This window comes from Kryptolebias marmoratus, linkage group LG16, assembly GCF_001649575.2.
Source record: "Kryptolebias marmoratus isolate JLee-2015 linkage group LG16, ASM164957v2, whole genome shotgun sequence".
Taxonomy (NCBI): Eukaryota; Metazoa; Chordata; class Actinopteri; order Cyprinodontiformes; family Rivulidae; genus Kryptolebias; species Kryptolebias marmoratus.
This window is the reverse complement of record NC_051445.1, coordinates 14,373,783-14,385,722: the sequence shown is the minus strand read 5'-3', so window position 1 is coordinate 14,385,722 and position 11,940 is coordinate 14,373,783. Positions and strand designations below refer to the sequence as shown.

At 41.6% G+C, this 11,940-nt stretch overlaps 2 protein-coding genes across 4 annotated transcripts in view; both read left to right on the top strand.

The window, feature by feature from the left end:
* The first annotated feature begins 38 nt into the window (after positions 1-38).
* sp8b (sp8 transcription factor b) lies at positions 39-1,995 on the top strand. Of its 2 annotated transcripts, none has more exons than XM_017426441.3 (2): positions 39-146; positions 596-1,995. In XM_017426441.3, the coding sequence occupies exons 1-2, from the start codon at positions 126-128 to the stop codon at positions 1,940-1,942; spliced, it is 1,368 nt and encodes a 455-aa protein (XP_017281930.1). In that variant the 5' UTR covers positions 39-125; the 3' UTR covers positions 1,943-1,995. The 2 variants fall into 2 exon arrangements, with proteins under 2 accessions (XP_017281930.1, XP_017281931.1); XM_017426442.3 differs by lacking the exon at positions 39-146 and adding an exon at positions 303-411.
* Positions 1,996-11,589: 9,594 nt separating this feature from the next.
* The window catches only part of macc1 (MET transcriptional regulator MACC1), a 23,595-nt gene continuing 23,244 nt past the window's right edge, over positions 11,590-11,940 (top strand). The window contains exon 1 of one of the 2 annotated variants that reach the window (XM_017426421.3): positions 11,590-11,770. The gene's annotated coding sequence lies outside the window, so the exon portion shown is untranslated. The remainder of the gene's footprint in view (positions 11,771-11,940) is intronic. The other variant, XM_017426420.3, reaches the window with a different exon arrangement.

Below are 11,940 nucleotides of genomic sequence, written 5' to 3'. Positions count from 1 at the left end.
AAAAAAAAAAAAAAGAAGAAGAAGTAGGAGGAGGAGGAGGGGGGGTGAGAGGAAGAAAAAAAAACAGTGGCTCTGATTCATAAATATAAAAAGATCCTCGCAGAAGGGCAGTGTTTTTTTGTGGGATGGCAACTTCACTTCTAGGGGTGAGTTTTTTTTCCTTCCTCCCTTACTGGTTTAATTAGTTCTTGTCATTGTTCATGCCGAAATGGGGGGGAGAGATTAAACTTACAGCGGCCGGAAAGTAAGCAGCAAAGCCAGAAGGCTGCTTTTATTTTCAGCAGGCGGTTGGTGTAAAACAGGAGTTAGAAGTTTTTTGTTGCTATAAATGAATTTTAAAAACCTGCATGATTTCCTTGGAGTTCAGTTTGGGATTGGTTTAGAAGCGCATTTCACTACTTTCTTGACCAGGTAGGAAGTGGACTTTTCTTCTGTGATTATTTGAAAAGTTAACAGAAAACAACAACAACAAACAAACAAACAAACAGCCAGAGATGAGAAGTCTTCTAGATCTGGTTGAAGTGCTGAAGTAGGAGCTGTGTGATCACCCTGTCCCTCCGAGCGCTCACTGACACCTTTCTCCCTGTGCTTCCAGGAGGAGCCGAGGTTAGGATCGACTCCTTTAGCCATGTTAGCTGCGACATGTAACAAAATAGGGAGTCCGAGCCCTTCACCGTCCACCATCTCGGAGAACTCGTCGTCGTTCGGGAAAGGCTTCCACCCGTGGAAGAGAGCCGCCGCCAGCAGCTGCAGCCTCGGCTCCGGCCTGTCCGGCTTCGGGGTGACGTCCCGCAACGGCTCGGGCATCTCGGACTCGTCCTTCGGCTCCGCCAACAACTCCACCGGATCCAGTGCCTTCTCCCTCACCTCCGGGACCTCGTCGGGCTCCCACTTCGGGAACGACTACTCGGTTTTCCAGGCGTCCGTGTCGAGCAGCTCCCAGGAGTCCGGCCACCAGCCGGTGTTCATCTCCAAGGTGCACACGTCCGTGGACAGCTTGCAGGGCATCTACCCGAGGATGAGCGTGGCGCACCCGTACGAGTCCTGGTTCAAGTCCTCGCACCCGGGCATCCCCGCGGGAGAGGTCGGCACCACCGGAGCCTCCGCGTGGTGGGACGTCGGAGCGGGCTGGATCGACGTTCAGAACCCCAACGGAGCGGCACTACAGTCGTCCTTACACTCCGGCGGACTGCAGACCTCTTTACACTCCCCCCTCGGCGGATACAACTCGGATTACTCGAGTTTGAGTCACTCTGCGTTCAGCACGAGTCCCTCTCCGCACCTGTTGACAACCGGCCAGCACCTGATGGACGGTTTCAAGCCGGTGCTGCCCTCCTATCCGGACACGAGCCCCTCTCCGCTGACCGGGGCGGGCGGGACTATGCTCTCTGGGGCGCCGCCCGCGACTTTGGCGGGCTCCCCGAGGTCGTCGGCCCGCCGGTACTCGGGCAGGGCCACGTGCGACTGCCCGAACTGCCAGGAGGCGGAGAGACTGGGACCGGCGGGCGCCAGCCTGCGTAGGAAGGGCCTGCACAGCTGCCACATCCCCGGCTGCGGCAAGGTGTACGGGAAGACGTCGCACCTGAAGGCGCACCTGCGGTGGCACACCGGCGAGCGGCCGTTCGTGTGCAACTGGCTCTTCTGCGGCAAGCGGTTCACGCGCTCCGACGAGCTCCAGCGGCATTTACGCACGCACACCGGCGAGAAGCGCTTCGCGTGTCCGGTGTGCAACAAGCGGTTCATGCGCAGCGACCACCTGAGCAAGCACGTTAAGACTCACAGCGCCGGCGGCTCCGCGGGCTCCAGCTCCGGGGGCAGCGGGGGCAAGCGGGGCAGTGACACCGACAGCGAGCACAGCGCGCCGGGATCCCCTCCGTGCCACTCCCCCGACTTGTTGCACCCGCCGGAGCCGACCCAGGGAGTGGGCATGAACGGCCTGTAAAACTTCCCAAAGCGAAGTAAAAAACAGAAAAACAAAACAAACAAAAAAAAAAACAACAGCAAAGTGGTGAGACGGAACTAACAGAGGGGACGAACTTTGACCTTTTTCTTTCCAAGTGTTTAAATCTACTAACTGAATCATTTCATCTCCCATCAGAAACTTCTCAATATTGTGCATCTGCGGTGTGAAAGTGAAATCAAGTTATTGTGTGGGACACTTACACAGGCAATTATTCTTATTCTTATTATTCTTATTATTCTTATTTGTAGAATCAGGTCCTGACTGGTCCTTATTTCCCAATTTAAGACGCAAAAGATAACAAAAAAAAAGTGAAATATTGGGGCCTCCAAAAGTTGCGCCACTGCTGTCAACAGTTCTGAAACCAAACACTGGCACTTTAATGAAAATCGAGTTTGCGTCGATAGGAGCAAACACATGTAAACTAGATTATGGGGTGTAACAAGTAGTCCTTTTCTTCGCCATGTCCCATCAGTGTACCGGGAGCAGCAGGCTGGGGTCACGTGTTGCTCCTCGCGCCACAGCAGGCCAGTCCAAGTTGTGTTTCCACTTTACTTTGCTGCGAAACGTCTTGTACATAAATGTAGGTTAGAAATAATTACAGCCCTGATGTAAAGGTGAGCAATGTATCTGTCCAGGAGACGACTTTTTTGTATAGGTATTTCTAGCTGTACATGGACTCTAGTAAATATTTGAGGAAAAAAACAATATGTACTTTTTTCTTTGACATAAATGTATTTGTGGGGAGTTCTATTTAACCACGAGGTTATTTTTATTTTTTTGTTTGTTTCTTTGTATTTAGGGGGTCTATCATATTATAGGCGCACTTTGAAATTTATTTGTATGGTTTTGAAATCATTTACTGGTTCAGCCCTCTCATTTAATTTAAGTAAAGCATGTTGTAAAGTGATTTTTTTTGTTTTGTTTTAATTTTCCAATGATATACCTTCTTTTTTTTTCTTCTTTCCCCTCTCGCTGAGAATGGCTTTTTATGTGAGCCACTCAATAAATGAATTCAGAAACAGTTTGATCGACTCAGGTTTTATTTTTATGTTGAGTCGATAACATTTATCCCAAAATGCTGATTTATTGTTTCATATTGCAGAACAAAACGGATCTAATTGCTCTGGATTTAGCTGCGGGTTGCTGATATAAATGTTTAGATGTTTGATTTCAGTTTGTATTATTTGAAGTGGGCGAGAAAAAAAAAGCAAAGACCTTATTTAATAAATCCTTAATAATGCAATTTATAAAATATATCCTATTCGGCATCAACCTAAATAACATGAAGTGTAATGATAGATAATAAATAAGCTAAACACTAAATATTTGTCTTTTTTCCTGTTGAAGATGTTCAACTCAAACGTCTCACGCGTAAAAAGATCAACGTTATTATTATTATCATTTAATTTGGTTGAGCAGGGAGCACGGAGTTATAAACATATGTTTCAAGAAGAAACAAAAAAAAAAAGATTTTGCCTATTTTTTTCTTTTTTTGAAACGTTAAAGTAAAAAAAAATCGAGCGTTCAATCCTGTCAGCACTTTGTGTTTTTTTCAGACTGGTTTTATTGATGATTGCGCAGTGAGTTTATTGTCCACGAATAAAAAAAGATGTTATTCACGTTAGCCTGTTTATATATGAATGATGTTTTGAGGTTTTTACGTTATTATTAATATTATATTAATATTATAAAGAAAACCTGTAGTCATTTTTGCTTTTTTTTCTGTGCTCCAGTTATTTTGCATTTTGAAATAATCTTTAAAAATACAAAAAAAAATCATATTACCTGTAAATGTAAATTCATACAGAGTAAAATAAATGTGTATTATTGTGCAAGCTTTGTTTAACAGTTTAGGCTCATTCTCGTCCGATTTAACATTTAGTCCGATTTGACTTCAAACTAAAAATCGTCTAAAAACATCACCTACATTTGCCAGTTAGGAGTAAGATTTATTTCATTTCTTTTCAACTTTTCTCCTTACAGTTGTGTCATTTTGTTTTTTGCGCTTCAAGAGGCAAATTCTCACATTTGATCTGACAGGAGAACGTGCAAAAAGACGCCAAAATCCTAATAATAACAACGATAATAATAATAATAATAATGAAAAACTTCCAACTTCTTTGTATAACTTGTGTTGTTTTATCCGGTGATGAGAAAACTCAAGTGAGAAACGCACAAACTTCTGCTGAGCGGCTCTGAATATCCAGCTGTGCAGCGCCACCTAGCGTCCATACAACCAACTTTAACAGAAGGACAAATCTGGAGCAGTTTGTGGTTTGAGGTCCGGGTTTAATTCTGACTAAAAATATATCGTTTTTAATGGGACCTCGCGTAAAACCTTTACTTGTTTGTGATTTCAGCAAATGCAGCTGAATAATCCTCACAAAACCACATAAATGTAACAAAAAAACAAAACCAGAAAACATGAAGGAAACGTTGGTAAGAGTCTGTTCATGTGTCTGCAGCAGGGTTTCCATCAGCTGTCCCCCTGAAGTTTGATAATCTGATGTGAAAAAGTTAATAAAAGTTCACTCCTCAGGTTTCATCTGGGTTCTGTCACAATTAGCCCCACAGTCGACAGTAGGAATCCTTGCGACAACATATAAAAATAATAAAATATGTAATGTTTGTTGGCGTTTACATCACCAGCTTTCCCTCTCTCTTCTTCTTCAATCACAAGTTTTGACAAATGCACACAAGCGTGTGCAGAAAATACTGTTTTCATTTCCATTCAGACGTCTCCAGGAAGGAAACGAATCAGAAAAGTTCAGCTCAGAGGAACTTTTTACATAAAAAATCTTTCACACGAGGCTGCATCCTTATCAGGTTTTAATAGGGATCTGAAAAAGCTTGTTCTCAAGAACTTAGTTTGAACTGATGTTTAGGGTTTTAAAATCCTGAAAATAGAGAATATTTACAGGACAAAAGGAAGCTACACAGTTGTTGTCTTTGCTGTATTCAGTGTGTCACAAATTTGTTGGAAATTTTTGTTTTGTTTTGTTTCATCTCAACAAAAAGAAACAAGAACGGATCTGGAATAAAAAGCTTCTCTTCAGCATGTTTTAGTCATCTCAGAAAGGTGGAAAGGTTTAAATTCAGGGCAACTGTTTGTTTTTATTAAAAACTAACATATAATTCTGTTGAAATATCTAAACTAAAACATGTTGATGCTCTAAAAATGGCTCTCAGTTATGTTGAAAACACTTTGCCTCATCAGTTCAATAAACAAACTGCTCTTTAATCATGAGATGATTTAATCTGAAGCGTCTTGTCACCGTTTTGTTGCGCGTTGTCGTGTTGTTATCACCTCCACAGACTGTTGTGGTGTCACTCGGTCCTCAGGGAGGCCTCATTCAGATGAGATCTGGCCTCAGGAAGCGCTCACATGGCAGGACGAAGGGGAGCAGCAGCCAGCTGAGGATGAAGGCCACGATATAAAAGCACAGAGCTCTGATCCGGTTTCCAGAAACAGAACAGGAACGGTACTGTGCCAAAACCAGATGAAACGAGTGTGGCTGCACTCTGAAAGATCAGGTTGATATTTCACCTCACTGCCAGCAGCTACAGATTTGAGTGGATTTTTTTTTTAATGCATCGGTAAATCACAGTATTGTTGCAACACTTCCCACTGGTGATGCATCTGTGGCCATTTTTGTGGTTAGAAGCCACAGAGCCACTGTCATCAAACCAAGCCGTCTCCTGGGACAGCAGGCTGGACACGGGCCAGAGGCTGGGCAACATAATTAACAGCCTTTCCTTTATGCAGCGCCTTCAGCAATTAAACATTCATTTAGAACGCAGGCTGAGATTCATGCATTTTACCGGTGAGCTGAGATACAGACGTGTAAAAAACACATGTAATAATATCACTGCATGACTCAATAAAACAGATCCGAACAGCTCAAAGAGGTCGTTTCAAAACACAATGAAGCTGAAGATGGGACTAATAAAACTAATATCAGGTGGAGGAAGTTTCATGTAGGTCAAAAATAGGCAAATTAACACATAGGTAATCTGTTTATTGCAGCTATTGTTGTACATGGAAAATTTCTCTGAGCTGCTCAGGAAGAAAATGAAAGGGAAGATGAAGTTTTGAGCTGATCAAACCACTTGAACAGAAACTGGTTTATCTGTGAGCTCACACAGCAAACCCTTCATTAAAGCTGCAGACCTTGTTTTTCTACTTAATGATTAATATAGTTCATTAATTCATATTTGCAATTTAAAAAGCATGACATAAAATTTAATCTTTTCTTTTAGACCTTAAATCTAACTATTTTATTTTTGCCTCATTTGCTACATTTACGGTAATTATCTTGTTGCTGCTGTAACAGAAACACGTGAATCTTATCTTATCTTATCTTATCTTATCTTATCTTATCTTATCTTATCTTATCTTATCTTATCTTATCTTATCATTTTCAATGAATCATTTTTAAAAAACAACATTTTCTGTCACAGTTTGATTAAATACAGGCAGTCAGTTTGATTAAGAAATGTTTAAACTGATGATGATATATATATATATATTATATATGGTCTATAAGGATTTGACGGAAAGAGAAATGGCGCCATCTAGTGGTAAAGTTAGGTAAGACACCTGTCTCCTGTATGGTTTCTGTCTTAGTCGACCTGTAAAATAAATCTACAAGGCAAAATAAAAACTACAACATTTGAGATTGTAAAAACATAGAGATCTTTGTCGTTCATGGTTGATACGATAATTAACTAAAGCAAAATCCACTTTCCTTCATATTTAGCAGACATTTCTCCACACAAGTTAATGTTCTAATCAGAAGTGAAATTACTGAACGTTCAGAAAGTCACGTGATTCGAACTTTTTTTGTAAAATGCTTTACTCATAATAAAACGAGGATTCGAACGAAAACACAATTTTAACATTTCTCTAGATTTACTCAAAGAGATCAGAACAAAAAAACACATTTCTGCATCTGTTATACAAACCCTCTGTCTACATGGATCAACGAGGCTCCATGGAAGAAGTAAGATTTATTTTATTGATTCATGTTGTTTTATTTCACCTATGTGACATCAGAAAACTGAATTTTATGCAAAGTGATTGGGGTGATTTGGCTAAGATGTGTTTTAAAAAGTGAGTTTGACAAACTGCAACTTTAAAAAGTTTGTTAGGCTTCAAAACATGTAGTTTAATTTATCTAATATGTTGCTGAACAAATATAAACAGTTTAAATGAACAAGAAGAAGCATAAAATCTTTTCAAATGAGACTGTAGCTTATATTATTAAAGCAAAATGTATTTGTGCCTTTTTGATTAGCTTATATAATCCTAAGTGAGAGAAATAATCGAATATTGTTAAATTACTGGTTTTCTGACACACACCTGCCAAATCAAAGTCAACGAATCTGTGATTTGGCAGACCAGATGATTAAAAAGGTATTTCTAAAAGCTTAACGTTACCCTATTTTCTGCACAAATCTGCATGAGCAGATTATTTTAATTCAGTGTATTTGTGTTGGACCAATTCACAATAATTGTCATCTCAGGGCACCTCACAAAAAGAGCAAACAGGTCCATAAAACAACAAAAAAATGCAATACAGTTCAGTCCAACGTATTCAGATTTTAGTGTAACAGCATAGAGAGGGGAACTGAATTACATAAATGTCTTAAAGTACATTTATCTTTCCTTAAAACATAAATGAGGATCTCTAAAGATGAGTCAGTAAATTAAGACATCTGATTTCAAATGAATTTGCATTTTAATGATTTCAAATCCACATATTTTTTCTCTGTTCTGTAGATGCAATTATTATAAGTGGAGTTTCACCTGTTATAGTCACATTTAGTTTTATTTTAAGTACTTCATAAAAAGTTTTACTGCATATTAAAGTCATTTATGAAATATTTTTTCAGCAGAAAGTTAATATATTGACTTGTTTTCTGTCCTCACACGTGCCGCCGCTATGTGTGGGTTAAGGTTTGGGTTCCAAACCCAAAAAGGCCCGGCAGTCCGTGGCTGGTTTTACGTCGAGTTCCAGCACCGGGGTCGACTACTCCATCGAGCTCTGGTGGTTTCACCTGCTCCTCACCAGGCCTTCTGTCAGATCCAGAGACCCAACTCAGGAGCTATGAGCTGCTGCAGAAGGAGATGAAAACAATACATAGGAGGCGGCAAATAGTTACCGCCAATTCCAAAGCTGCTGAGAGCCAGCTTCCTGCCACAGACCCTCCTCCTTTAAGGCTAAAAGCACCTGAAGGCCCACTTCCTGCCATAGACCCTCCACTTTCAAGGCCAAAAGCACCCAAACCCCTGCTGGCCATGGATCGAGATGCCAAGTGGCAAGTGGGTGAAGAACATTCAACGTTTTTTAAATGAGAGAAAGAGACATCAGAGAGGAACCACCAATTACAATGAGCTCTGGGATGAGCTCTGGCTTCCTGCTACAGGTCCCCCTCCTTCAAAGCTAAAAACACCTGAAGGCCCACTTCCTGCCACAGACTGTCCTCCTTCAAGGCCAAAAGCACCCAAACCCTGAATGGCCACCAATCAAGATGCCAAGTGGGTGAAAAACCTTCAAGCTCTTTTAAACAAGAGAAAGAGGCAGAGGCACCAGCTCTCCTCATCTTCCTCATCATACTCTCCTCTTCCTCCTCCTCTTAATCTGCAAATTGAAGCTCATATTAATCGCCAAGGTCCTCTAGCCCCTCCCCTTTCTCAGACATGGATTGTAGCTTGGTATCTCGGCATTAAAACACTTGTATGTGTGAACTCAAAAAACCCTAAAAGGATGGTTTTCCATTGAGTTCCAGGACCAGGGTTGACTACTCCAACAAGCTCTGGCCATTCATCCTGCTCCTCATGCTATCCTCTTCCTCCTCCATGTTTTCAGACTCAGACTCTCGAGCTCTTCTGAGTCCTCCTCATCAAAACTAACTCTAACTTAAACTGTTTCTTGCTATCTTACAACTGATTATTTTGTACCAATAAATTCTTTGACAATGAGCAGAATGTGGAAATTTATTAACAATTTTTATCAGCTGATGCTGAAAATATGCTTGTATTATGCTTTGTTTTGTTACCAATTTTTAAACGTTAACATGACAGTTTCACATTAGAGATATGCAGGCAATTGTCTAGGGCCTGAAGATACCAGGAGACCTCATGAAATACCTGATACAATCACCGCACTGAATATATTATTTTCATTTGAGCAGATAAATGAGTGTTAAACGTGTTAGAATGCATTTATTGAATAGTATAACAAAAGTCACCATTTATAAGTATCAGTTTTCTAACTGTATCATTAGAAAGTGCAAACAAACACACAGCTGCTGATTAAGTGAACCAACATCTTACTGCATTTGTAACAAATGGCTACAGAGATTTTAAGAAGATTGCAGTTTTGACATTGAAGATAAAGGAGAACCACATGCAACAACCTCAGCCCAGAAATGGGAAACAAGGGTGCTCTTTTGGAGCCAGACCTGAGGATGGAGCTCTCCGGCATGTGCCTGGTGGTCAAGGCTTGGCTCCAGGCCTGCAAAAAAAAAACCACCAGGAAGCCACATCCACGTAGGCTCACAACCTGCAGGCAGAGCCATCAAGGTCGTGTGCAACGTAAGCCAGGTGGCAGGCGTGGGAAAGGCCCCTGGGCGCACACATACCTAGTGACATAAACTGGCTCCAGGGACGTGGAATATCACCACACCTTCAGGAAAGAAGCTGAGCTCTCTACTACTTTAGAGACGCCCAGGAGAAGAGGGGGCCAGGGGAGCGTGGGGACACAAGCTGGCCCCGGCTGAGTGCCTCGATGTTGGAGTCCTCACCGGTGAATGAGAGACTCGCCTCTCTGCAGCTTCAGACAAGATGACTCCAACAGTTACAGTCAAGGTTTTAAGAAAAGCTCTCATCTGATCAGTCATGTGTTGGGGGTGACTTTCAGCTACTACCACACCAAACTGTAGCTCAGTGTCTGTAAAAGCAGCTGAATCAAAGCCGTTTTTGTGTTTTCTAAGGTCAGTTGGCTGTGATGGCTATCTTGAATCAGTTTGACTCTTAAGGTTAATCAATTGTAAATGTACATCCAGTGATACTTTGAGAGTTTTATTATATCTGTCCAGTGGTTTGTGAGATATTCTGCTAACAAGCAGACAAACAAACACACACATACACAAGCAAACAGATTATTGTTTCGACCTTTGGTTGCTGCCAATTATTACATAAAAACAGTGAAACAGAATAATCTTCAGAGTCTCTGTTTTTTAAAAAGAATTATCTAGTTGTGCTAAATATGAATTTTAGTTCCAGCTGTATTCTGACGGACTGGGCCTTTCGGATTTACGTTCTTTACAGCTAATGTAAAAACACAAAGCTACAGGAAGTGGAGGTTTAAAATAAGATTTAATTGCAACTCAGGACATGATCATAAAGTCCAGACTACTGCAGACAGCTAAAATAACTTTAAAAAGCCATAATCTCAGGAGCTCTACAGTGCATTCCTTTCAAACTCCTTGCTGCTGAAAGAGGCTTTTAATTCCTGAGACAAAAATCTGAAACAGTACTGTCAGCTCTTTTTTCTTTGATTTATGTGTACTGATGTCAGCTGCTGATCCACGCAGGCATTCATCACAATGTGAGACCTGTTCTGTTATTCTGTGAGATAATTTACTTGTCTCGTCGATGAAAATAAATGTTATCTTTTGACCTAATTATGCAAAGTGCATTGAAGTAGAATCCTTTTCTGCGAAAACGCAGTGTCTCTGAGGACTGAATGACTGCTGAGATTTGCTGAAGGAGCTGAAATGGAGTTGCTGAAGCTAAAAGAAGCAGAAAACTACAAATGGTAAAATGAAGAAAACTCGAGCTAAAAGACAAAAGCAGCAAAACGACAGCTACAAGCAGGTAAAGGCCTCCTAAAAGCTAAACGTAGCAGAATGGTAGCTAAAGATTAGAAGTATGAGAGCCATAATTAGAGCAGTGCTGACTTTTTTCCTGTACAATAATTTCTTAAAACAAAAGTCGTAAGACCCATTTCCTGAATGTTCTGCTCCAACACACCTGATTTGAATCAATGGATGATTAACAGGCTTCTGCAGAACAAGAAGAGGTGATTTAACCACTGAATCAGGTGTGTTGGAGCAGAGAAACAAGGAAAACATGCAGGATAGTGGCCCTCGAGGACCAGGGTAGGACACCCCTGGTATAAATAAATGCCCGGGCATAAGAGGAAATGCTGTTTTATAAATGACTCTGTATTTTTGTTTTCATGTTGTGAAGCACTTTGAATCGCCTTGTTGCTGAAAAGTGCTATATAAATAAATTTGACTTGACATGTAGCTATCTCTTCTTATGTTTTGGTTTGTGTGCTTTTATAGCCACCTGCTTGTTGTCAGCCCGACCTTCAACTGCTGTACAAAACTGACACAGAAACCAACACAACCCAGATGCCTTTGTTTTTTCAGGCTAAAAGCCTCCAAGTCCACCTGTCTGCCTGTTTCTGTGTGACCCTTATCACCAAGCTCTGCCTCCCGTCGAAACTGCAGGCGGATCTTTCAGTTTCAGGTGTTCGGGGGCGTAAGCAGCCCCGTTGCATTCTGGGTACTGTAGTTCCCGTCGCACGCAAGCCACTCCTCTGTCGGAGCGATTCAAACTTCCAGTCCCAAAATGCTCCGTGCCCGCGGAGCGAACCGAGCCGAGCGGAGCCGCGCTGTGTGTCAGGAGGCAGCAGGAGGTGAGCTTCGAGGAACAGAAGACATGACTGCGGACTGAGCTTTACTTTCCCCCAACGGCAGCAAGAAGTAAAGAAACACCTGCGGGTGCTTACGGTGAGATCAAGCTTTCTTTACTCGATTGGAGCAGGAGGAAGTGGCTTTTAGAGTCAGGCTTTATTAATCTGTAACTCCTCACTCACACCTGTTCAGACAGAAAAAGAGATTTTCAGATTTTGTGATTCTGTGTCTGATCTACTTTTCTTTTTCTGGAATGTAAGACATAT